This window comes from Crocuta crocuta, unplaced genomic scaffold (assembly GCF_008692635.1).
Source record: "Crocuta crocuta isolate KB4526 unplaced genomic scaffold, BGI_CrCroc_1.0 scaffold37, whole genome shotgun sequence".
NCBI lineage: Eukaryota > Metazoa > Chordata > Mammalia > Carnivora > Hyaenidae > Crocuta > Crocuta crocuta.
This window is the reverse complement of record NW_027532040.1, coordinates 1,469,929-1,497,377: the sequence shown is the minus strand read 5'-3', so window position 1 is coordinate 1,497,377 and position 27,449 is coordinate 1,469,929. Positions and strand designations below refer to the sequence as shown.

Here is a 27,449-nt window from a genome sequence, read left to right as displayed (position 1 = left end):
TGTGTGTGTGTGTGTGTAATCTCTAATCATTATCACAGTATCCAGCATATAGGAAGTATTCAATAAAAGATTCCACATTGTTAAAAATAAAAATATGCTACTTTCGGTTTCATATGAACTAGAAGATCCATTTTTAATTTCAGGACTATAAATTTAATGTACCTACATTTAAAACATATTACATGATTTAATTTACAAAATTTCAATTAGGGCATAAAATGTCTTTATTACTGTTAAACAGCTTACCTTGTATTCATGAAGTATTCGGTTTGTCCAGTGAGGTGCCTTACTTTTCAATTTCGTAATAGGTACAATGGATTTTAGATTTTCTTCACTGTAAGCAAATATGTGAACATGCTTTAAATAAATCATCTTTAGTAGCTAAAGTACATATATCATTTAGAAACAAATTGCTTTAAGTAACATGATTTTTTAAGTAATATGATCTTTGAGCTGAAAAATGTGTATTGTAAAATATTAGAGAACTCTAAAAATTTTAAGCAAAAGCCATTCCTAACACTCTCATTTAAGAGAAATGTTTCTTCTTTCAATAACCACAAAATATTTTTGAAAATTGAAAACCACAACAAACAACCCTCAGTGTTTAAAACCTCAGTGTTTTCTCTCAAAGACTGAAAGCTAGTTTTTGTGGTAGGATTCTTAAATGCATCTGCCTTATAATATTTTATACTGCCTATCAAGTCAGGTTGTAATTAACTTATTTAGACATATAATAAAGATAAATCAAAGAAAAAATATAAGATATATCCAGGGGTGCCTGGCTGGGGGTCGGTAGAGCATGTGACCCTTGATGTCAGCATTGTGGGTTTGAGCCCCACATTGGGTGTAGAGATTACTTTAAAAAAATAAAATCTTAAAAAAAAAAAGTATATCAAATCACAGTCAAAATCAAGAAAAATAATTTTGGAAAGAGTATAACTTTAAGAATTCTTTACCATTTTTCCCGCTCATTCCATGCCTTCTTGTGTCCTTCAGTTCCAAACTAAAGCATATTTCTTAATAACATTTTTTTAATTTCTTGGTTAAATAGAATCGTGAGCATAGCACAAGGCCACACACTGTATTAAATACTTACTTTAGGAAACCTTGCTTGTGTTTCTTACTCTCATAATTCCCATAAACTATTTGCAACAGTAGACTTGCCAATGTTATCAGTTTAGCATCAGGAGCTGTATAAAAGCCCTTTAATAAATTATATCTGGCTTCATCAAAGAGGATAAGAATAGCTAGTGGGTCTTCAATCTTAAAGGAAAAAGTAGAATTTGGTTACTGGGCTACAATTTCCTGTTACAAATATACAACTTGTCACTTTCTAATATGGAAAAGCAAAAGCTACATATTCATTTATAAATGACCTGTTTTTGATTCAGATTAGGGGTTCACAAATTTTCCCTGTTAAGGGCCAGAGAGTAATATTTTAAGCTTTATGAGTCAGTCACATAGCACAAAAGCATCCATAGACAATACAATAACAAACAGGTGTGTGGTGATGTTATAATAACACTTTATAGATGGATACTAAAATTTGATTTTCACAAATTTTTCACATATCATGAAATATTATCTTTTTAAATTTTTCAACCATTAATAGCTTGCAGAGTATATAAAAATAAACAGCTTCAGATATAGCAATAGGTTATAGTTTGTAACCTCTGATTTACAGTCTAATAAAAGATTATCATTAGTTTATAGGATATGGATAGTTCCTACCGCAATTTTACCTAAACAAATTATATTCTTCAAAGATTGTTTTACATGTTTCATATGATATAGTAGTGAGCCTCAAGGAAGATACGAGAAAGTGTTTTAATTCCTAGAAGTGTACATGTAGTTTTAAAAAATCTTATTTTAAAATATTTTTTATTTCATTTGATAAAAACTACTTGGTACTTTCAAATAACACTAAAGGAGAGCAGAAGATTTTTCCCTAAGTTTCAAAAACTTTACAAAGTTTCATTTTATTGAATAAGATTAACAAAGATTGAAAAAAGCTAGCCTACAGAATATACTTATGCTTAGAAATAGTCACCAATTATAGAGTTTCTGAATGAATACTTAAAGGATTTCCAAATATAATTCAAAGTGATCTCAATTCCATATGGTAAAAGTTATTTTGGGGGCGCCTGGGTGGCTTAGTCAGTTAAGCGTCCGACTTTCGCTTAGGTCATCATCTCGCGGTTCGTGGGTTCGAGCCCCGCGTCGGGCTCTGTGCTGACTGCCAGCTCAGAGCCTGGAGCCTGTTTCAGATTCTGTGTCTCCCTCTCTCTCTGACCCTCCCCTGCTCACTCTGTCTCTCTCTCTCCTAGAAATAAATAAAAATATTAAAAAAAAAGATTAAAAAAAAGTTATTTTGATTTTACTAACTAAAATAATATCTTATAATACTCTATATACTATTGAAAACTTAAAAAAAGAATTTCACAGGGAAAAAAGGTGGGAGGACTGTTCTAGATTAAAAGTGACTAAAGAGTAACAATCAAATATAAAGTATGAACTAGATCCTGCATATGGGATCTAGCTATAAAAGACTTTTAAACAATTGGGGAAAATCTAAATATGGATCACATTAGATGTTCTTATGGAGATTTAATTTTATTAGGTTGAAAATGGTATCATACTAAGTTCATATGTCCTTTTCCTTAGGAGATAAATGTCAAAATATGTAGGGCTTAAGTGCCATGATGTCTGCGACTCACTTTTAAATGGTTCATAAAAAAAAAATAGAGAAGATGAAGGGAAAAAAGCCAAATATTAGCCATTAGTGAACTTAATGAATCTGATTACCTGTCAACTTTCCGATGGGCTTTAATTTCTCAAAATTAACAGTGAATTTAAAGAGTCTGAGTAGTTAATAATTATAATTCCTAATAGTATATTCAGTGAGCATTAGTCAACAATTATTCTTTACTAATAAAATCAGGCCATTTTCATCCTGAAGGAATGATTCAGCCAATAAATGTAATTCTTCCATTTTTCAGATGGTACAAATTGTAATTTCTTAATTACATAATGAAAGAACATAATGATCTATCTTATCAGATTATAATGATATTCTGACGTAAGATACTTACTAAAACTTGATTCTTTTTCACTTGAGTTCACTTTATATTCTTTATAATTATGCAATAAATTTATTATCCAAGTTTTATCGTTATTGATTTTTCTCCACCAATCAACCTTTAAAATATTACTTAGGTGGAGAAGAAAGGCAGACTGAGTATACTTATATTACTTGCAGACTTTATGGATCTAATGTATTTTTTAACTATTAAAATACACATAACAAAAATTCAGTATTTTAACCATTTTTAAGTGTATAATTCAGTGACAATAATTACATTCACAATGTTGTGCAAATATCACCACTATTTACACAACTTTTTCATCACCCAGAAACTGTTAACCACTAAGCAATAACTCTACACTCTCTCTCCCTGATACCTGTGCTAACCACTAATTTATTTTGTGAATTTTCCTAGATATTTAATGTAAGAAGAATCATACAATATTTGTCCTCTTGCTTCTGGCTTGGCTTATGTCACTTAGCATAATGTTTTCAAGGTTTATCCATGTTATGGCATGTATCAGAACTTCATTTCTTTTTATGGCTGAATAATATTCCATTGTATGTGTATACCACATTTTGTTTATCCATTCATCTCTTGATGGAAACTTAGATTGTTTTTACCATTTCTGTTGTTGTGAATAATGCTGTTCTGAACACTGGCATATAGATATGTTTGAGTTCCTATTTTTAATTCTTCAGGTATATACCAAAGAGTGGAACTACTGGATCATATGGTTAATTGTGTTCAGTTTTTTCAAGAATTACTATTGTTTTCCATAGCAGCTGTACCATTTTGCATTCCCACCTGCTACGTAGAAGGATGACAATTTCTTTGTAACTTTACCAACACTCATTATTTCCTTTTTTAAAATTAAAATAGCCATCCTAGGAGGTGTGAAGTGGATTATCATTGTGTTTTGATCCCTAATGACCAGTGATGCTGAACATCTTTTCACAGGTTTCTTGGCCAGTTGTGTATCTTCAATGGAGAAATCAAGTCTTTTGCCCATTTTAACTTTTTTTGTTGTTGAGTTGTAGCTCCCATTCTGTAAACTGTCTCTTCACTTTCTTCCTAATGTCCTTTGATGCACAAATGTTTTTAATTTTGAAGAAGTCCAATCTGTGTATACTTTCTTTTGTTGCTCATGCTTTTGGTGTCATATTTAAAAATCTATTGCCAGGGGGACCTGGATAGCTTAGTCAGTTAAGCATCTGACTCTTGGTTTCAGCTCAGGTCATGATCTCACAAATTGTGAGTTTAAGCCACACATCAGGCCCACACTGGCCTGAAAATTTTGAAATTGGGAAGTGTGAATCCCTCAACTTTATTCTTTTTTCACAATTGCTTTAGCTATTCAAGGCCCTTTGTAATTGCATATGAATTTAAGGATTGCCTTTCCCATTTCTATAAAAAGGCTTTTGGAATTTTTTAGAGAATGTGGTTTATTAGTAGATGCTTTGCTAGTGTAGACATCTTAACAATATGAAATCTTCCTACCCTTAACACAGATGTCTTTCCAGTTACATAGATCTTCTTTAATTTCTTTCAGTAATGTTTTATAGTTCTGAATGTACAAGTCTTGCATCTTTCGTTAAATTTATTCCTAAGTATTTTATTCTTTAAGATGCTATTTTGATGAATTTCTTAATTTCTTTTTTGGGTTGTTTGTTGATATGTATAGAAACCACTGATTCTTGTCTGTTAAGCTTGTACCCTGCAACATTGCTGAATCTATTTATTAGCTCTAATAGCTTTCTTGTGGATTGTTTGAGATTTCCTACATATAGGATCATGTCATTTGCAAATAGTTTTACTTTTTCCTTTCCAATGAGGATGTTTTTTATTTCTTCTCTCTCTCTCTTTTTCTTTCAATCTAATTGCTCTGGTTAGTGTTAAATAGCAGTGGTGAAAGCTCGCATCCTTGTCTTGCTCCTGACCTTAGTATGATGTTAGCTGTAAGTTTTTCTTAAGTGCCATTTATCATGTTGAGAAAGTTCCCATCTATTTCTATCGTAGAGTTTTATCATGAAAGGGTATTGGATTTTGTCAAATACCTTTTCTGTGTCAATTGAGAGGAGTAATTGGTATTTTCTCCTTTTGTTCTACTTATGAAACTCTAATACATTTTTTAATGAATAATTAAGATATTTGTTTTTGGTAAGTTTTATACAAATTTTTATGTAACTGCCAGTATATTTTACTGAAAGGATCAAATCTATCTTTGGTCTGATAATATGTGAGGAACAATATAAGTAGTCGGGTACAAAACATTTGTCAAGTTTGTACATGGTCATTGAACTTTTCATATAATAAACTTTGCTTAAACTTGTCTGTTTAATATTCCCTTGGATAAGAATCAGGGAATGCACTGTGTGTTTTTTCTTCACCAAAGTTATGAGAACTTGAAACTTTTTTTCTTCAATTTCAAAGCCACTCTTGTATTTAGCCTATCACATCTCATTTAACCTGTAATATCTACCTTAAGTGTCTTTGCTGTCCATTCACCTTTTGGATAGCATTTTCATACCTCCTCTAAAATTTACAGATCTAAGTGTACTTATATGGAACAAATCTTTTTATCAAATGTAAATTCTATTCTCATTTTTTACTATCTATATAATTTCTGCTTGATTTGGAAATAGCCATTTACTGACTATTAAGAGTAACTTTTTATATCCCCTTTGCAAATATAGTCTTCTCCATTCAGAATGTATTTTCTGTTCTCCTCCCACATCAACATACCTCTTCGCACCTTTGAAATTTACACACTGATTAGCCCTTTATTAAATTTGTCTTTGATAATGTACCTCTTAACTATTCTAAAAATTTTTTTGTATAACCCATCTTCCATCTGGTTGCTAATTCTCTTTTGAATAGATTCTCTATATCTTTTGTTTCTATGACAATGGAGGAAGAAATAGAAAACCTAACTAGTGGCTTTGTAAGTAGACTAACTCACACTCTACCACTCACCCCAGGGATGTGAGGATTGAACAGAAAAACAGAAAACCTCCTCATCCTCATGCAGGAAGAACACAATTTTTGTTTCTAGTGCCTACCACAGGTACACAATAGATTCTGTGCATTTAAATGACTAAAACAGGATTTCCAAGCAAACCTTTTTTTCAACTTCCAAAGGAAGTCTCACATCTCTTCTTAGGAAAAGCTGTGGTGTTTCTCTTTGGGGATCCAAATTAGTTAATTCAGCAAGTATTTCTGGCCAGTCACGAACATGTTGCAATGGTTTATGATAAGGCTTGAGCTGAAGGCCTGAAAAACATCTTTCCTTTTATAAATGATAATGTAAAAATAAATTATATCAACACATGGAAAATCTGTATTAAACTATCTGTACTTAAGTGCTCAATACACACAAATTAAAGGCCTAAATTCTATTCAACATTGACTTTAACCAATAATATTACTACCCAATTTTAGGTTAAGAGCTTTTGTTTTTCAAAATATAAGAATTATGGAGGTGCCTAGGTGGCTCAGTTGATTGGGGCACCCAACTCTTGATTTCGGCTCAGGTCATGGTCTCACGGGTCCTGGGACAGGCCCTACATGAGGCTCTGCACTAACAGGGCAGAGCCCACTTGGGATAGGATTCTCTGACTCTCTCCTCTCTCCCTACCTCCCCTCCACCCCCTTTATCCCTGCGACACATGCACTCAGTCGCTCTCTCTCAAAATAAATAAATAAATAAACATTAAAAAAAGAATTTAAGAATTATGAGGGGCACCTAGCTGGCCCAGTTTGTAGAGCATATGACTCTTGATCTTAGAGTTATAAGTCTGAGCCCCATGTTGGTATAGAGATAACTTAGAATCTTTTTTTCTTTTTTAATTAGAGAGAACATGGGGCAGAGGGGAGACATGCACAGGAAGAAGAGAGAGAATTTTAAGCAGGTCTTCTACTCAGCATGGAGCCTGACACGGGGCTTGATCCCACAATCCTGAGATCATGATGTGAGCTGACATTAGGAGTCAAATGCTCAACCGACTGAACCACCAAGGTGCCCCTTAAAAATAAAATCTTAAAAGGGGTGCCTGGGTAGCTCAGTCGGTTAAGCCTCCGACTCTTGCTTTCAACTCAAGTCTTGATCTCAGGGTTGTGAGTTCAAGCCCAGCATTGGGCTCTGTGCTGGGCACAGAACCTACCTATAAAGAAACAAGCAAATAAATAAAATCTGTAAAAAATTAAAGAATATAAGAATATGATAATTCTTAAAACAAATAAAATGTATTATATGCATATAAGATCTTTAATTCCATGATAGTCTATTTAATTATAATCAGTAGAATCAAGAGTTTTAAAAAAAGACAATTAAATCATTAAATAAACAATTAATTCCTTTATATATTTGCAATATTTCCTTGAAAGACAAATCTATAGTGACATCAGGATGATTTGAAATGAAAAGATTTGGTAGAGGGGCACCTGGGTGGCTCAGTTGGTTAAGCATCTGACTTCAGCTCAGGCCATGATCTCATGGTCCGTGAGTTGGAGCCCCATGTTGGGCACTGGGCTGACAGTTCGGAGCCTGGAGCCTGCTTCAGATTCTGTGTCTTCCTTTCTCTCTGCCCCTTCCCTACTCATGCTCTGTCTCTCAAAAATGAATAAATGTTTTTTTTTTAAAAAAGAAGATTTGATAGAAAACTGATACAAAGAGAAAACATTTGCATTATTTCAGGTGAAATGAGCACTAACAATTAAGGCAAGTTGGATGAGCACTACATTTAATGTCATTCACGTTAATTCCATGATTAGAGAAGAAAAGTTTTAAAATACTTAAAAATTACTTTGAATGAAGCAATGGAAGAGGGGCCCCAGAAGCTAACCTATTTCAGCAGCTGGAACACTAGTAATTTATATAAAAGAGAAGATCACTTTATCATTTCAAAATGTGAAAGTCAGTAAGAAACTGATGCTATAATTAAGTTTGCCAACCCACCCCACTCTCAAAAAAGAATAGTGAAGTTTACACAACAAAATAACAACTTTCTTACTGAGGTTTTCTGAACAGATCCAAATAGTGAAATATTGCTGTGTTTCTTGAGAAAGACGCATTCCTTCCATTATCTGCTGCACTGTGGTATTATTTCCATGCTTCAATTCCACAGAACGGTATGATCCATCCATTCTGTATATCCGAACTTTTTCGTACTAGGACAACGGGGGATAGCAACCTGGTTAGAAATTATATATTCCAAACTAACAAAATGCTTCAGTTTCAATTTCATATGCTTTATTATAGATTTATAAAATAGAAAACAGCAGGAAATTGCTTCAAGTGAGTATCTGTTGGCACTATTTAAAAAAGTTTTATTTCCATTATTTACATTTTCCATTTTTCCCCCTCTGGATGATTCAGGGTCATGTAAGTTTGAAAAACTAAGTTGAATGGCTCTTAAAAAATATTCAGTTTGAGGGACCTGGGTGGCTCAGTTGGTTACGCATCCAACTTTGGCTCAGGTCATGATCTCATGGTTCATGGGTTTGAGCCCCACGTTGGGCTCTGTGCTGAGAGCTAGCTCAGAGCCTGGAGCCTGTTTTGGATTCTGTGTCTCCCTCTCTCTCTGACCCTCCTCTACTCATGCTATCTCTCTCTCTGAAATAAATAAAACATTTAAAAAAATATATTCAACTTCAGATTCTTTTAGGAATTGTTTTAAAGCTCTTCATGTACAAAGTAGGTATCCTATGAGGGATACAGACTTGGTTACTAAATCTGGTGTTAGTCAAGTATCTCGTGAGTCTAGTGGGCTATAGATTATATGGTAGAAATGTGTTCTAGCAGTAATTTGTCCTAAGAGGAATCTGTGAGGGAAGACTGTACACATGAAAGTTATGGAGCAATGCACCTTGAGCCATTTTCTTTCCTCCGGTTCAGAAAAATCTCAGAGAGAAATAATATTCTCAAAAAAAAAAAAAAAAAAAAAAATCCTGGGGCGCCTGGGTGGCTCAGTCAGGTAAGCATCCGACTTTAGCTCAGGTCGTGATCTCATGATTCATGGGTTCAAGCCCCACGTCAGGCTCTGTGCTGACAATTCAGAGCTTGAAGGCTGCTTCAGATTCTGTGTCTCCCTCTCTCTCTGCCCCTCCCCTGCTTGTACTCTGTCTCTCTCCCACTCAAAAATAAACAAAAAATTTAAAAAAAAAAATCCCTGTCACCTATTTTGCCAATCCCTTACCCATCTCCCCTCTAACAACCACCACTTTGTTCTCTATATTTAGGAGTCTGTTTTTGTTTTGTTTTGTTGATTCCACATATATATGAAATCATACGGCACTTGTCTTTGTTTGACTTATTTCACTTAGCATAATACTGTCTAGGTCCATCCATGTTGGTGCAAACGGTGAGATTTCATTCTTTTTCATGGTTAATATTCTACTGTATATATGTACTACATTTTCTTTATCCATTCATCTATTGATGTACACTTAGGTTGCTTCCATATCTTGGCTACTGTAAATACTGTTGTGATAAACATAGGAGTGCATGTATCTTTTCACACTTGATTTTAGCCAAAAGGTCCAGAAGCAATTTCATGTATCTTTTTAAGTTAGTGTTTTCATTATCTTTGTGTAAATACCCAGTCGTATGGTATCTCTATTTTTAATTTCTTGAGGAAACACCATACTGTTTCCCAGTGATTGCACCAATTTACGTTCCCACTAAGAGTGCACAAAGGTTCCATTTTCTCCACATCCTCACCAGCACTGTTATTTCTTATCTTTTTGAAGCTATCTATTCTGATTGGTGTGAGGCAATTTCTCATTGTGGTTTCTCAATATATCCTCGATACATTTTTATTGTTAATGAAAGTAACTCAATATGTTCTCAATATATTTTACTGTATTAGAAGCCTCCAAATAACTTCCAGGCCAGTTCATTTTAGAGTACCTAATTCCTCTAATCTTTTTCATTTAGAATATAAAAATTATGCTAGGAATAATAATGTGCTCTATATAATTAGAAAATAAATTGTAATGAAGTATAATAGAAAGGTGCCTATACTGCTTACCTACTTCCCTGACTTTGTCTTGGGCTTGTGGAACAATATTTTCACAAAATCTGTTGAGTGTGTGGTGGGTTTGTGTGTTAATATTCTTAAAGGCAGAGATCATATATTTTATTCTTTATCACTTGTCACTTTCAGCATTTCAAGGTGTTAAATTCACAGAAATACTCCACAAATACTGTCTAACTGATGGAAATGTCTGGAAAGGCTGAGAGATTATATTTGTTGAGATCAAACTTTTATACTTTATCTGTTGCTACAGATCCTTTTATCTGGTTTGCAAATTTTCACACAGTTTTTAAACTGATCATAGTTTTATCATCACTGTAACTATTAGGCAAACTGAGTTTTTCTAATTGTTAATTTTTTTCTATCTTAATGTTACTGCTAATTATTTCAGACATCATCAAGTATTGAGATTATACTGGAAATTAGGTTAATTTTAAGTGACTGAAAGATTTATGATGTAATTTTATTTTGTTATTCAAGAATAAATGTCTTAATGTTAGGGATGATAGCTAATTTAATACTTAAGAGATCTAACCATGAGGTTTTCTAAAAGCAGTAAAGAAACCATCCATCCATTCCACTCTTGCCACTGATCCTCAAATTACTTATCAATGTAAATAGTTGGCATGGCTCTATTTCTGAAGGTGATTCTTACTGGTTTGTTAATGGCTTCCTTCAACAGTTTTGCAGCTTCTTCCCAGTTATTTTGTTTGTTTTCTTCACAAATATTTAAGGGGGATCTTCCTTGTTGGTCCATTATGTGCTAGAAATGTTGGAAAAAATATAAAGACAAAAAAGCACTACAGATATATGGTATTGTAAATGAAAAGGCCATTCAATCAAAGTTACATAAAAAATAGACTTTTTCAAGTACTAAATATTAACCACACTTAGCACACACAATACTCAAAATAAACATGAATTGATAAAGATGAAAGACTCAAAGCACTAATAATCAATGTGATTATTGTTTTTTAAAAGTTTTGATTATAAAATCCAACAAAGGTTTTGTTTAAAGCAAATATTTTCCCCTTTTAAATACTTATTAATACAAATTCTGGAAAAATGGGTAGAAATTTTTTTTTCTTCTTAAAGATATTGAGGAAATACAACATAACACAAAAAGAGGTTAAATTTTATATATATGCAGGATATGGATGGTGGTGATGATGCACTGCAATGTGAATGTAATTAATGCCACTGAGTTATACATCTAAAATATGGCTCTAATGGTAAATTTTATGTGGGGCATATTTTATCACAATAAAAACGTATAAAATCAAAGTTTATACATAAATATTACCTATATTATATACTAAGTAAAATTTATTTTTCAGTTGATTTCTCAAGTATACAATTGAACATTTTAGTGTCATTACTTGTTTTTCATTGCTTTGACATTTAAAGAACCCTGGATAATAACTTACTCTGTCAATTTCTGGATGGTTTAGGAGAATCTGTACTATTTCAGCATGTCCTCCTCCAGCAGCAAAATGAAGAGGAGAACTAAGCTGTCCATTTAAAAGGTTTGGATTGCACTTTCCTTTCTCTAACAATATGCGAGTGGCCTCAACTTTTCCATACCTATAAAAAGAAAAATGAAACTCCAAACAGTATTCTGAAATATTTAAAAAAAAATATTTTTAATATTTGTTTGTTTGTTTGTTTATTTATTTATTTATTTTGAAAGACAGAGAGAGAGAGAGCATGTGAGCAGAGAAGGGGCAGAGAGAGAGAGGGGGAGAGAAAGAATCCCAGGCAGGCTCTGTGCTGTCAGCATAGAGCTCAACACTGGGCTTGATCTCATAAACTGCAAGATCATGACCTAGAGCTGAAATCAAGAGTTGGATGCATAAACTACTGAGCCCTCCAGGTGCCCCCAAAATGTTTTAAAAATTCAAATTTTAGGCAGTATCTCAAAGAAATCTAAGATCTTTCTTTCAGTAAGACATTGAAATCAATGCTTTTCAGCATCTAGGCATTTCTTATGAATTCTTCCGGTTCAATTCAACTGTTTCTGTTTCTGATCAACTAGGAGGAAATATAACCTCAAATACAAGATGAGAAAGAACTACCCCACACAAGGTACAAAAATTATAAATTAAGGATAAAATTTTTAGTCAAAAGTAAGTTTAGAATCAGAAAGTAACTCATATATAAACTTCATAATGCTTTTCACTTAGGTCTCATTATGATTTGTAAAACAGGTCCAAAGATATAATTTGATATGTAGCTGCTGTGTTAGGCAATGTGAGAGACACAAAGATGTAGAAGATACATGGTCTCTGCTCTGATAAAGGATTCCAGTGTAATCACAGAGGTAAAACAAAAACATGGATAAACTACAATTATGATGTAAGATTTAAGTAACAGCTTAGAATAACAACAAAATAAGCACTGTATATTTGTCAAGTCAAAATAATATATAACTAATGCTTTAAAAAACGTCAGAAAAGGTGGGACTTCAGTCTAAGACTTCCTGAAATGTTTTGATAGAAGAATTAGAACTGGATTTTAAACAGGAAGGAATTGAAGAGATGCTGAAGAGAGGTAAAAATATTTTAGGTAGGGGGAAAAAGAGTAAGTAAACAAGGACCCAGAAGAGTACAAAGTATGTGGGGCGTCTGGGTGGCTCAGTTGGTTAAGCACCCAGCTACTGATCTCAGGTCTTGGTCTCACGGCTGTAGGTTAAATCCCTGCACTGGGCTCTGCCCTGGGTGTGAAGTCTACTTAAAAAAAGAAACAAAAAAGAGTCCAAAGGCATGTATGTGTCAGACATAGTCAGTTGAGTCCACCATTTGGTCAGAGCCAAAGACTTCTATAAAGCTGCAATCTGAAGCAATGGTGGAAAAGTATATTCATTGTAAATAAATGGGTGGGAAGGGGAAAGGAAATTTGGTACATTTGAGGGGAAAATTACACATCTTTAAAAGTGATCTGTTTGCTATAAACTTTCCTTTCTTCCCTTCTTACATATTCTGAAACCTCCTGAACCTGCCACTTGTATGCTACCCTTTTTTATTCATTTGATGTTTTGCTTAAGTTCTTTGCTATTCTTGAGATGTCCTTTCCTCCCTTCTCATTTCATTTAGGTTAAATTATGTTATTTCTCTGAAACAGTTTACAATCTTCCCTTTATATAATCTCACTACATGTAGCATTTTATTTTTGCTTTTTTGTGAGACTTATTTTATGTACTTTCACCCTTATTATTCTGGAAAAATGGGTAGAAAATCTTTCTCCTTCTTAAACATATTTTTTGAGGTAATACAATATAACACAAAGAGGTTAAATTTTATGTAGATGCAGGAAATCCTCTAATAGCCTGGAAATTCCTTGAGGATAAGGACACTGGCTCTGCATTCTCTAAATTGCCTTATGCACAAAAAATGAGTGCCTGAACTGTTAAGTAGGCATTTGAAAATGCATGCTTAGTACTCAGGAGGAAGGCAAAGGCTTGGAATATCTACCTGAGAATAGGCAAATTCATCTAACTGAAAAGAATTACTGTTAAGGCTGGGAGAATGGATGAAGTCTTTCTGAGAAAGAATTCAGAGAAAAATTATCTTAGAACAACGAAATGCATCTTGAAAATCTTTCAGGACAGGAAAAAACACTTCTAAGACAGCAATTCAAGAAGTAATACAAATAATTAATTTAAACATATATTTCATATGATGCTTTAAAGTTTTCAAGGTACTTTATATAATTACTTAATATAATCTTCAAAACAACTTATGAGGCAGGCAGAAGTATTTTTATTGCTCAGTTAAGAAAAATGAAGCTTGAGCCAGGTAAGTAGCTTTCTGAAGGTCCTATCGTTACTAGCCAATGTTAGAATTGTTTTCTCAATCTTAGGATAGCAGTTTCCATACTAGAACACATGCTTAGGTCACAGAATGGAAGCCAGTATTTCAAGAATACTGATAATGTAACAATAATAATTTGCACTTGTATTGACCTTCATTATAGCTCCTTATACCCCTTCAACTCCAATTTGTTCTTAGAATGGAGGGGTGGTCAACAATATTTAATGCTGGAGAGCAGGGAAAGAGATTAAAAACTTAAAAAGTTTAAGAAGATTCATGAAGAATAAAAAAGACAACAGTGAGTGTGGCCCACTCACCTTTGAAAGCTAGCTGTGAAAGGAAGGAAAGAAACAGGATGGTGGCCAGAAGAGAGAGCAGGGTTAAATTAATGTTCTTTTCAAGAGGGAGAGACCATGCATGTTTGAAGGCAAGAGAAAAGAAAGTGCAGACAAGGAGAGAGTGAATTTAATGGCAAACAAGGATTTTTACTTGCATATTGCATGATATAGGAGAGAGATGAGAACAAAAACTACAGAGGAGGACATTTCCAATGGCTTCAATTTTCTTTGAAAATAGGGGGTAAAACTACCTGATAAGAGTAGAGAAAGGAAGTAATGGGAGTTTAATTGCTTATGACTAGAAAGGTTCAGAACAGCTCAGAAGGGAGGACTAAATGGCTGACAGGATGAATGAGACCAAGAAGATAGACAGCTAAGCTACTGTGAAGATGGGTAATTTGAAGGGAATCAAGTCCTCATAGTTTGAAAACACTCTCTAGCAATAACATGAAACCTAAAAATAGGGTCAGAAAAAAAGACAGTGATTTGAGAAAGGTCACAGAATATGTGATGTCAGTGAAACATTTACTAAGTGGCTGATAAATTACCCATATGGGGAGAAAGGCAACTTAAACAGCTTTGGAAAATAGTAAAGGATAGTTTTCAGGTAGATGGTCACCAATTATGAGAATTTTAAAAGCTTGGAGCAATCTTAGGGGTGGTCCTTAAAAAGTGATCTGGGAACCCCTGAGAATTCCTGAAATCTTTCCAGGTATCCTCCCTAGGTCAAACATATTTTAATAATAATACTAAGATGCTATTGATCCTTTAAACTTTCACTTTCTCTTAAGTGTACAGTGGGGTTTTCTGGAAGCCATGTGACATATAATACTGCAACAAATGTAAAACAATTCTACTCTTCTCATTAATTTTTTTAATTTTGAAAAATATATAAAAATTTTTAAATGAATTAATAAATACTTAAAGTATTTTTCAGGTTAACTTCTAATATGGTAAACAACACTAGATATAATTACATAAACAAAAGCTCTTTGGGATTCTATAACTTTTTTAAATAAATTTTTAAAAAGTTTTGATATATTTATTCTGAGAGAGAGACAGCACGAGAGGGAGGGGCAGAGAGAAGGAGAGAAAATCCCAACCAGGCTCTGCACTGCCAGCACAGAGCTCAACGTGCGGCTCAAAACCACAAACCAGAAGATCATAACCTGAGACAAAACCAAGAGTCGGATGCTTAACCACCTGACCCACCCAGGCATCCTGGGATCCTGTTACTTTTGAGAATGAAAAGGGAGTCCTGCCACTAAACCATTTGAGAACCATCAATCTAATAAAAACCCTTACTTTAAGATGAGAAAACAGACCAAGAGGAGTAAAAGATCTTGCCTAAGCTTATAAAGCTAGGCCCCAAATCCATCTTTTAATGAGATCACCTAGTATTTCCCTCCTTGATCCTCATACCAATTAGTGAATAAAAGTACATTTCCAAGATAAAGTAATTTAAGTTCTTGCTAAATGGTTGTATCTGTCTTCATTCAAATTTACATTATTTAAATGACCCATCTGATAAAAGTATTGCAAGGTGACCCATACTACTCCTGGTATATTAATCTTAGTTATTATTTCTAACTGACAGGAAATGTTATCTAAGGATAAAACTCTTTTCCTTGGTATAACGTAGTAGTAAGATTTTCCTATTAAAAATACCCGGGATTAGGGACACCTGACTGGCTCAGCTGGTTAAGACTCTTGATTTTGGGGGCGCCTGGGTGGCTCAGTCGGTTAAGCGTCCGACTTCGGCTCAGGTCATGATCTCACAGTTCGTGGGTTCGAGCCCCGCATCGGGCTCTGTGCTGACAGCTCAGAGCCTGGAGCTGCTTCAGATTCTGTGTCTCCCTCTCTCTCTGACCCTCCCCTGCTCACGCTCTGTCTCCCTCTCTCAAAAATAAATAAAACATTAAAAATTAAAAAAAAAAAAAGACTCTTGATTTTGGCTCAGGTCACAATTCCAGGGTCATGGGATTGAGCCCCATGTCAGACTTTGCAATAAGCATGGAACCTGTTTGAGATTCTCTCTCTCTTCCTCTGTTCCTTTCCCCAGGTGGCGCACGTGCGCGTGCTCTCTCTCTCTCAAATAAACAAATAAATAAATGACAGATTTATGAATTTCAGATTTAGACATCAAAATCTTTAAATTTTTATAATACTTTAATAACAGCCAACATTTATTGAGTGTTTATTATGTGCGAGGTACTCTCAAAGCATTTATTTGCATTTTCTCCTTTAATCTTAAGAAATGTATTATTATTAAGTTCATTTAGTAAAAGGTGAAAGATTTCGATCTGAGGAGAAACCAGAGTTAAGTTCATTTTGTAGATAAAGACACAGGTCCTTAGAGACACTAACTTCCCAAAGGTCATAGTTTTAGGAAATAAGTTATTAGTACATTCCAAAGAATATTTAAATCCTATACCATACTTCTGTTTTTATGTAATAGATACTTAAAAAATATTACCATTCTTTTATTAGAAAATAACCCATGCCACAAAAAAGGACAATACTAACTGAATATAAATTTGGGATTCCTAAACTAAAATTATCTGCTTCTGTAAAACTCCCTTGAGCCAAAAGGTGAGGGGCTTGCAAATGAGCACATACCAACCATTGTTTGATCTCAAACTCTATTCGGGTGAAAGGTCAGGGGTTGAGCAACCTAGCTCCTCCTGGCTGCAGCAAGCTCCTGAGATGTAAATCTTTAATTGACATTGTGATTAGAACTAGAACGGTCAAACATGTTCTCCAAGCAACTGTTAAGCCACCCCCACCCCACCTCTAACCGCAAAATTCTCGCTTCTGTACACTGGCTTCGCCCCTCTCCCAATATAAACCCTGAGCTATGGCTTGATGGTACGCTCTTCCGAGGACTCTTTGGGTGCTCCGGAGGGGCCGTCCGGCCGGACTAAAATAAACCTGAATAACCAACTCCTTTTGTGTTTGTGGGCTTTGTCCTCGGTGATTCTCCTTTGGAAAAGGTGGTCTAACACTTCCATCTTTCCCAATTCCACAGTGTATTTTCTTAGGATTTGAAGAATATTCTCTACCTCTTTTTGTTTAGCTCCATGTAAGGCATGTGATTCCTTTTAGTACTGCTGCTACCAATATTTACTAGTAATCTAAAGAAACGAACAGAAGTTCAGTTAAAAAATATTTAGGGTAGGGATGCCTGGGTGGCTCAGTTGGTTGAGCGTCTGACTTTTGATTCCCACTCAGTACATAATCCCAACGTGGTGGGACTGAGCCCCACGTTGGGCTCTGCGCTAAGTGTAGAACCTGCTTAAGGTTTTCTGTCTCTCTCCCTTTGCCCCTCTCAAGTTCTCTCTCTAATAAAAAGTTAAAATATATATATATTTGTGTGTGTACATACACACACACACATATTTAAGGTAACTCCAAATATGAATAGAAAATTCCCTGTAATAGGAACACAATTAAGAACCCAGAATACTATTTCAGAGTCTGTGTCTCCCTCTCTCTCTGACCCTCCCCTGCTCACGCTGTCTCTCTCTCTCTCCTAGAAATAATAAAAACAAAAACAAAAACAAAACAAAACCTAACCCAGAATAAAGGAGCCTAGTTTTGAGGAAATAGAAAAAAAAATTAAGAGCTTATTTCTTGAATAAGCAAGCATAGTTTTAGGGAAACAGCATATGTTTTAAAGGAGAAAAAATGTACATGAAAAGCAACTATTTAGGTACTGGATGCACAGAGGTCCAATATGTTGCTAAAGGTTGCTCATCTAAGGAGTAGTAGACATTTGCATGTCTGGGTGGTTCAGTAGGTTAAGCATCTGACTCTTGATTTCAGCTCAGGTCATGAACTCATGGTTCATGAGTTTCAGCTCCACATCAGCTTCTGCACCAACATCTCAGAGCCTATTTGCGCTTCTCTCTCTCTCCCTCTGCCCCTTTTACCCCTTTATTTTGAGAGGAATAAAGGAAGATCAGTTTAAACAGTAACTCAAAAGCAACTTTCCCATAAAAAATAATGGTAAATAACTTCATTACATCCTTTTTAGAGGATAAACTATAGCCGACAGTTAACTACTGCTATGAACACAAGTTCATAGCTCGTAGAAAGAGCTAATAATCCCAATCTTGTGAGCTAATCCATCTATGGAAGGCTTTGATTCTAATGAAGGCTTTTGGGAATTTCTTGATGCCACAGCTTCCCAAAGTACTAAATAGATACTTATCTAACATGATCAACATCAAATCATAAGTAGTTACCTCATGTTAGTTTTATACTAAGAGTAAACGAAACTAACATTTACTTTAATACAAAACAATAGAAATCACGAGGGTGAATAAGGGACCTACTGCTATATAATGACACTTGCTAGTCATTACCTATTACACAGGATGACCTGGTAGTGCCTAAGAACACCAATGATACTTTTCTCATGGGGCAGACCTTGTAATTCTGACAGTGGTAAATATATACAGTAATCTGATATCTAAATAGAAAGCTCATAAGGCAAATGTGGTAGAGAAGGAGCTGGAATGAGAATAGTTCTGAAAAGAAGCACTAACATTTATAAATAAGGATTCATTCCTTCTAAGAAAAAAAAAGTAATCCATTTACCAGCATGCATAATGAATGGGCGCCCAGTGGTCACTATCTAATTGGTTCACTGAAAATCTTTCATTGAGAAGACGGTTTAGTAATTCTGAATCTCCTTCACAGGCACTTCGATGGAGAGGAAAGTCATCTACCCACTGTCGTTCCCTAATTATTAAAAACAAATGTTTTTTTTTTAAAAAGCACTGTTAAAATTCAAACTGTTTCAAAACAAACATGACATACATATGAAAGCTTTGGTCACTTAGCAGCTACAAACTAAATCATCTATGGTATGATTACATTGCATACTAATCACATATATCATTTTAAACAATATTGTAACATTAGAATGTTAAGTATTAAAAAAGCAACGTGGAGTAAAACCAAAATGTACTTGTCTTCTGTGACACTGCTCATGCTTCTCTGCCATTTTTCCTGTTTGGGAATTTGGATTTTTGAGTAATCTGGAGCTCCTAGACCAAAGTATGGATTTATTACCACTTTATCTACCTAAAAAGGGAAAATAGAAAAAACAAAAACCCCTTAAGAGCTTCAGATACTTGGCTTTAATAGACATGAATACAACTAACTGTATACATCATCTTATGGTTACAATTTAATAGGTATATTTACTTTAGGAAAAAATTACATTTGAGATAAAACATCTTTTGAAATCAGAGCCAAAATTCATTCAACACTTACCCTGTTTGTATATTGAAGATCTGATCCAAACAAAGGGTTGTAAATACATGTATCTGCTTTCTCTAGGGCTAACATTTTACTCTTTATTTCTAGTGCACTGTAGCCCATATGTAGTGAGTTTTCCATTTGACCTGATTCAGTAGCATATGCAGGGTTTATGACATTAGTTTTTATCCGCTCAAGAGGAGAAGGTCGGAATAAAGCTGGAATAAAGTGAGATTGTGCATGACGTTCATCTAACCACCTGGTAAAATAAAAAGAAGAGGTAGTAGAACTATCTGTTCAAAAGTGAAGATGAAGACAGTAGACCATCATAATATTACATTCAGATTTTTAAATTTTTAACTAGTATTGGTTAAGTACTTCATTTAGTATTAATAAAAGTTTTTGTTAATAGACACAGCAAACTATTTTTAAAAATGCTTATACCAGGGCGCCTGGTTGGCTCAGTTGGTTGAGCATCTTACTCTTGATTTCAGCTCAGGTCATGATCTCAGAGTCCGTAGGTTCCATCCCCACATGGGGCCCTGCGCTGATAGTGTGGAGCCTACTTGGGATTCTTCCTCTCTCTCTACCCCTCTCCTACTCATGCTCTGTCTCTCAAAATAATTAAATTTTTAAAAATGCATATATCATTGTAGTAATAGGGATGCCTTTCAAAAAACATGAAGTACTTTTAAGATCTGAACCATTGAGATGTAGGTGACATTTGCTCTGTTGTTAACAGAAAGATAAAGTCATGATAGGTTTAAACAACCTGTCTAACTTAATCTTGTCTATTCTTACTCAGGGTAACTCAATACTAAATCTGTCAGAACAACTTGAGAAGCCATTTGGCCCAGCATCAGGGAAACAGAAAGAGAACTTTAGTCACTTGCTTATTTAACTATTAAAAAAATTTTTTTTTTTTAACGTTTATCTATTTTTGAGAGAGAGACATACAAAGAGCATGAGCAGGGGAGGGCCAGAGAGAGGGAGACACAGAATCCAAAGCAAGCTCCAGGTTCCCAGCTGTCAGCACAGAGCCTAACACAGGGCTTGGATCCATGAACTGTGAGATTATGACTTGAGCCAAAGTCAGATGCTTAACTGACTGAGCCACCCAGGCGCCCCTAACAATTTTTAAAGACATAACTAGTTCTACTGAATTACTGCAGTGGAAGAAGGATGGAAATAAGAGATCTCATACAAAAGTAGGAGGGAAAACAAAGGCAGTGGTAACTCAACTTGAAAACTAAAAACAAAACAAAACAAAACAAAACGAAATCCAGTTTTATATCAAGGAATCTTAATCCTTAATCCAAGGCAGTCTGTCATTTTTGAAAAAAATTAGCCCATTGAAAGCAAACCAGGAAAATCTGGTCTCTGGGGCTTTTCACTTTTATACTGTACTTCAAAAACTTACCATTGTGTTGCATACATATTATTTTCTTCTGTTCTATCAGAGCTAATTTCTACTATGAAGGTATATTTATTAAAAAAATATTTTTAGTGGCAATTCTTACTTATCCAAGGCTATTAACATCCTTGCTGTAAGTGTAGCAAAGTGAGTGCTGGATTCACTACAGACTCGCATAATATCTTGTAAGCAGTAAAAAATTGGGCATCCTGGAGTATATGTATATTTAGTATTATCTGAAAAAAAAAAGAATAATGTCATCATATAAAAGGCTTACTACATGTTTTTCATTAAAAACTATATAGTTAAATTAAATGTTAAAAGAATAGTTAAGTGTAACATGAATGGTTTTAGATTTGGATTTAGAAGACCTTGATTACATTGATGACCAGTTCTGTAAACTTATCCACTTGGATTAGAAGACCTATATTCTTAGAGGATTGCAGAAGTTGTTCCTTGTTTTCTTCCTTAGCAATATCATAAAACTGATTAAAAACATTTCCAATACCATTTAAAATATTGTACTTTTTAGCCTAAGTTTGGCTGGGAAAATATATACATAATTGGAATGTTAGAGCTGGCGAATAAAGTATGTGTTAAATACTATGTGAGCAGCAGACTGTTGGAATATCCCCACTGGGTTATTAATTTATTATCAATATTATTACTGCCTTATAGGACAGCGACACTCTAAAGTATCCAAAGTGGTTTTCACATCTAATACCTCAATGAATTCTTCCAGCACAATGAACTTGGGTAGAAGAAGTTACCCATCTTCTGGATAGAACTGAGGCTTAAAGAGGTGATTTGTTCAAAGGCACAAAATTAGTAGGCTACAAGTTCTGCACTGAAATTTAGTAATATTTCAATTATTCCAGGATGTCAAGGGTTCAAATTTTTACATTTGATCTAAATTCTTTAATTATTACCAATACTTTTCGTGGGGCAGAGTATTTTAGAACTATTATCAATACCTTCTTGTGCCAAATACCTCATAGGTCCTGATCTTAGTCTGCTAATTTTCCAAAATAATGAAATATCTAGTTCTAGTCACATCCTTTGAAAAATCCCTTATATCCTGAAAACCTTTCATTTCAATTTTGGCTTCGCTCCTCACTTCTGTATTCTACTTTTAACCAACAGAGCCACCCGGGTGCCCACATGCATTCTACTTTTAAAACTAGAAACAAAAACATTACTGTTTAGTCCAGAAGGCTGAATATTACTTTGAAATCAAAACATCTTTTTTTAAGTAACAAATTCCCCACTTTCTACTAATTTAAAAATATGTGTTTTATAACAGTATTAGAGTAGTAAATATGATTATAAATTCCTAAATTCCTCAGATTTTAACTTAGTATCTAAAATAAAGATTCATAAAGTAAATCTTACACTTTACCTTTGACAACTGATGGAACAATAAATAATGCTGCTTCTCTGCCCATCTTCTCTCCATCCAGAGGAAATTTCTTCATTAGTACCACTCGTTTTCCTAACCATTTTTAAAAGTCAGTAAAGATTTTTAAAAAATGGGCTTTTAAATTTTATAAACTACTTTGATAATTAAAAAAATATATTTTAATTCCAGAGTAGTTAACATACAGTGTTGTAGTAGTTTCAGGTATACAATATAGGAGTTCAACAATACCATATATTATTTAGTGCTCATCAGGATAAACTTTTCCCCTTTGCATGTGATGCTTGTATAAGGAATCATATTATTCTACAAAAATACTTCACATATTTAGAAGACTCAATATAAAAAGTATAGTCAGGATGCGGTATGGCTCATTATAACTAATATAATTAGTTAGGTTAAAGCTCGCCATCTTAACTTCTCTTATTAAAAGCTCCCAGGGGTGCCTGGGTGGCCCAGTCGGGTAAGCGTCTAACTTCGGCTCAGGTCATGCATGATCTCGCAGTTCGTGGGTTCAAGCCCCACATCGGATTCTGTGCTGACGGTTCAGAGCCAGGAGCCTGCTTTGGATTCTGTGTCTCCCTCTCTCTCTGTCCCTCTGCTGCTCATGTTCTATCTCTCTCTCTCAAAAAATAAACATTAACATTTTTTGTTAATTAAAAATTTTTTTAAAATCTCCTGGAAAAATCTTCAAAAAGCACTACCCATTTCTCTGGGTGAGAGGACATTGTTGTCAACAATGACACCCCCCTTCTGGGTGAATGGACTGAGTGGCAGAGTTTGGCTAATTCATTCACATAACAAATTATGACTCATCTGTATTAGCTCAAATATGTGATTTGGATATATGTCTCAGAAACTTGATCTCAGGACAGATCCTGATAACTAGAACAATTTAGCAATAGTAGAAGAAGTCTAGATGAAAATTTATCAGAGAAGTCCAAGACTGAGGTAGAAAAGACTAACAAATTTATGGCATCCATAAAGAGCCTTTTACATGCCTTGATAACCAACAAAAATAGTCCACTTTTTAGCTAAGATCAATTTCTAGATCATTTTATTAAAAAACCAATCTGATAATTAGGGAAAGGAGTTTCCCTTTATGGGACTCAGAATATGTATCAGAGATCTATAAATTTATGCAATAACTTATTTTAATTGAGTTGTAATGCCTTAGAGCCTCTACCCTTCAGGCCCTCTTGGGTACCTATTAGAAAGGTAACATGGAGTGCCTGGGTGGCTCAGTCTGTTGAGTGTCTGACTTTGGATCAGGTCACCATCTCTGGGTTCACAAGTTCAAGCCCTGCATTGGGCTCTGTGCTGACAGCCTGCTTCAAATTCTGTGTCTTCCTCTCTATCTACACCTCCATGCTCATGTTCTCTCTCTCTCTCTCTCTCTCAAAAATAAACATTAAAGAGGTTCCTGGGTGGCTCAGTCGGTTAAGCATCTGACTTTGGCTCAGGGCATGACCTCACCGTTCGTGGGTTTGAGCCCTGCGTCGGGCTCTGTACTAACAATTCAAAGCCTGGAGCCTGCTTCAGATTCTGTATCTCTCTCTCTCTGACCCTCCCCTACTCATGCTGTCTCTCTCTTCAGAATTAAATAAAAACATTTTAAAAAATCTTTAAAAAAATAAACATAAAAAAAGGTAAAATATGGTGAATGATACCTCTAAAAATTATGAATCAGGGGCTTACAGTTCAATAATCTCTAGAGAACAAATACCCAAAATAACCAATAACTCAAACCACAGGATTCAAACCATATCTCTGCAACATAAACAAGTCTCTTTACTGAAACAGATGAATTGGAAAATTTCTAGAAAGAGTAACAGAAAAAAATACCAAATAAGCTTTAAAAAACCAAAAAGTAGGCACAGAGAGGTATGCCTTACCTCACCAACAACTGTTTTCAATAGCTATTTGACTGATATTGGCTTTAGTTTCTTAATAATAATGCCTGATTCTTGGACATAGTTTCTAAGTTCTTTAACTTTTTTTTTTTTTTAACATTTATTCATTTTTGAGAGACAGAGAGAAACAGAGCATGAGTAAAGGAGGGGCACAGAGAGAGGGAGACAGAGAATCTGAAGCATGCTCTAGGTTCTGGGCTGTCAGCGCAGAGCCCAACATGGGGCTCAAACTCACCAACTGAGAGATCATGACCTAAGCTGGAATCAGTTGCTTAACTTATTGAGCCACTAAGGTGACCCTGATATCTGTAACTTTTAATGACTATCTACTCCTTGTGAGGCTACAGCCTGAGAAAATTGATCATTATTTTTTTTAAAAGCAGGCTCTACAGTCAGAGTGGAGCCCAATGTGGGGCTCGAACCCACAAACCATGAGATCATGCCGAGCCGAAACCAAGAGTCAGATGCTTAACTGACTGAGCCACCAGGCTCCCCAACCGATTATTAATTTTTTTTTTTAATGTTTGTTTATTTTTGAGAGAGACAGAGTGCTAGTGGGGATGGGGCAGAGAGAGACACATAGAAACTGAAGCAGGCTCCAGACTCTCAGCTATCAGCACAGAGCCCAACATGGGGCTCCAACTCATGAACCACGGTATCATGACCTGTGCCGAAGTGGGACACTTTAATCGACTGAGCCACCCAGGCGCCCCGATTAATTTTTAAAAAAATTTTTTATGTCTCTATTTTGAGAGGCAGAGACAGAGAGCGAGTAGGGGAGGGGCAGAGAGAGAGGGAGATAGAATTCAAAGCAGGTTTCAGGTTCTGAGCTGTCAGCACAGAGCCTCAAGCAAGGCTCGAACCCACGGACTGTGAGATCATGACCTGAGCCAAAGTCGGAAGCTTAACCGACTGAGCCACCCAGGCACCCGATTATTAATTTTTAAACACTTTCTTTATAAATAAAGATACTAGTTCAAAGATACTTAACTAGAGAACAATATTTTCAGCAAAAGTGATTTGTATTTTCTTAGTTTTCAAGCCACCCCTTGGTTTCCTATATCTACTGAACAAATCATTAATGTTGTAACTATTTAAATATTTTTTAACTTAAAAGAACATTATAGTCAAGATATTTCTGAAGGGCTTAGCTACACCTTAAAAAAAGTTTTCTGAGTCTTTTGCAAGTTTTTTTTTTCTTTTTTTAATGGAAAGGAACATGAAAAGAGACTTTTTTTTTTTTTTAAAGATTTTATTTTAGGGGAACCTGGGTGGTTCAGTCAGTTAAGTGTGTCCAACTTCAGCTCAGGTCATGATCTCATGACTTGTGGGTTCAAGCCCCATGTCAGGCTCTGTGCGTACAGCTCAGAGCCTGAAGCCTGCTTTAAATTCTGTTGCCTACCTTCCTCTCTGCCCTTCCCCCACTCCCACCCTTTCTATCTCTGAAAAATAATAAATTTTTAAAAATAAAAAAAATTAAACCCAATGTGGGACTCGAACTTACAACCCCGAGATTAAGAGTCACACACTCTAAAAACTGAGCCCTCCAGGCTTTCCAAAGAAATTGATCTTAATATATTTTTAAAAACATCTTTCTCTACAAGCATTTGAAGCAAACTGTATTAAAAAAAAAAAAGAAAAAGAAAAAAAGGTTCCTACCTCTGATACCCTGGTTTGCAGGAGAAATTGGTTTGGTGGTTTCTACTACATAATCCAATATGCCTTGTGTTACTTCACTGTTGCCTTGAAGTTTAGTTTCCAACAAAACTTTCTTTCTCTTTTTTTTCTGTCCTTCAATGGGAACTTCATGCAACAAAATCTTAGATGAGAAAAATATTAAAATTTAAAATAAAGTTTACTTGCCTTAGATTAGACTAAGCCAGCAGTCTCTCTTAACCCTAGCTTCATATTAGAATATCCTAGGAATCCTTTAAAACAACAGCAATGCCTAGCTTCATCTCAGACCTATTAAATCAGAATGTCTGGTGGGTGGAGCCCTGGTACTAAGTTTTAAAGTTCCCATAAGTCAGGCAGAGAAGGACAAATATCATATGTTTGCACGTATAGGAGAATTAGGAGGAACTTGACGGAGGAACAAGGGGGAGAAGAAGGGCGGAAATGGTGGGGGAAAGGGAGAGAGGCAAACCATGAGAGACTCTTGAATGCTGACAAAAACTGAGGACTGATGCATGTGGGGGGGGAGGGGGGATGGGCATGGAGGAGGGCACTTGTGGGGATGAGCACTGGGTGTTATATGGAAACAATTTGACAATAAACTATTTGTAAAAAATAAAAATAAAAAAAATAAAGTTCCCCAGGTGATTCAACAGTGTATCCAGGATTGAGAACTAGTAAGCCAGAGCACTACTGAAGCAACAACCACCTGAGAACCTCTGCAATATCCTTTAATAGGTTTCAAATAACTAACCTTTGAAAAGCAATTTAAGCTAGAGAAATCAGTCGGAGTTAGAAGCATTTTAGGACACCTGGAATCTGCTGCATCGAAGAGAGAATTCTGCTTTAGGTTTTGGTGGTGGTGGTGGTTTGTTTTTTTTTTTTTTTGGCCTCAATCATGTTTACTAGTATATGTGATACAATTTAGGACTACAGAGAAGTAAGTTAATTGCCTAAAACTTTAAAGTTAAAAAGATTTTAAAATGAACTGTTAAAAAAGTTCTTTCGGGAAATAGCCATGAACAGTATTTACATTGGAACTTGGAATACGCTGACTTCTGCAAATTTTTTTTTTTAATTTTTGAGAGCCATTTCGTAGATTGTACTTTTTAAAAACTAAATCTAGGGACGCCTGAGTGGCTCAGTTGGTTAAGCGTCCAACTTTGGCTCAGGTCATGATCTCACGGTTCATAGGTTTGGGCCCATGTCCGGCTCTGTGCTGAAAGCTCAGAGCCTGGAGCCTGCTTCAGATTCTGTGTCTCCCTCTCTCTGCCTCCCCCCTACTCATGCTCTGTCCCTCTGTCTCAAAAATAAACAAACTTAAAAAAATTAAAAACTAAATCTATACATTATAAGGAAAACTCAAATGACTACCTTTAATATCTAATAATTTATGCCTATCAATTAAAAAATGGTCCCAAGACATGCAACAGACAAGCAGGCAGTGAGGAGCAAAGATTTAGGAGCATCAGTTCTACCTTTTTAAGATCTAG

At 35.1% G+C, this 27,449-nt stretch overlaps 1 protein-coding gene across 7 annotated transcripts in view; it reads right to left on the bottom strand.

Moving 5' to 3' along the window:
* KRIT1 (KRIT1 ankyrin repeat containing) overlaps positions 1-27,449 on the bottom strand; it is a 38,718-nt gene that overhangs the window by 6,787 nt on the left and 4,482 nt on the right. For 6 of the 7 annotated variants that reach the window (XM_077776252.1, XM_077776253.1, XM_077776256.1 and 3 more), the window contains 12 exons: positions 25,942-26,101; positions 22,352-22,444; positions 21,059-21,188; positions 19,554-19,797; positions 19,246-19,361; positions 18,873-19,016; positions 11,551-11,707; positions 10,779-10,886; positions 8,099-8,255; positions 6,208-6,359; positions 1,097-1,263; positions 247-334 (listed from right to left, as the gene is read on the bottom strand). In XM_077776252.1, coding sequence (XP_077632378.1) covers positions 247-334; positions 1,097-1,263; positions 6,208-6,359; positions 8,099-8,255; positions 10,779-10,886; positions 11,551-11,707; positions 18,873-19,016; positions 19,246-19,361; positions 19,554-19,797; positions 21,059-21,188; positions 22,352-22,444; positions 25,942-26,101 — 1,716 coding nt within the window. The remainder of the gene's footprint in view (positions 1-246; positions 335-1,096; positions 1,264-6,207; positions 6,360-8,098; positions 8,256-10,778; positions 10,887-11,550; positions 11,708-18,872; positions 19,017-19,245; positions 19,362-19,553; positions 19,798-21,058; positions 21,189-22,351; positions 22,445-25,941; positions 26,102-27,449) is intronic. The other variant, XM_077776258.1, reaches the window with a different exon arrangement.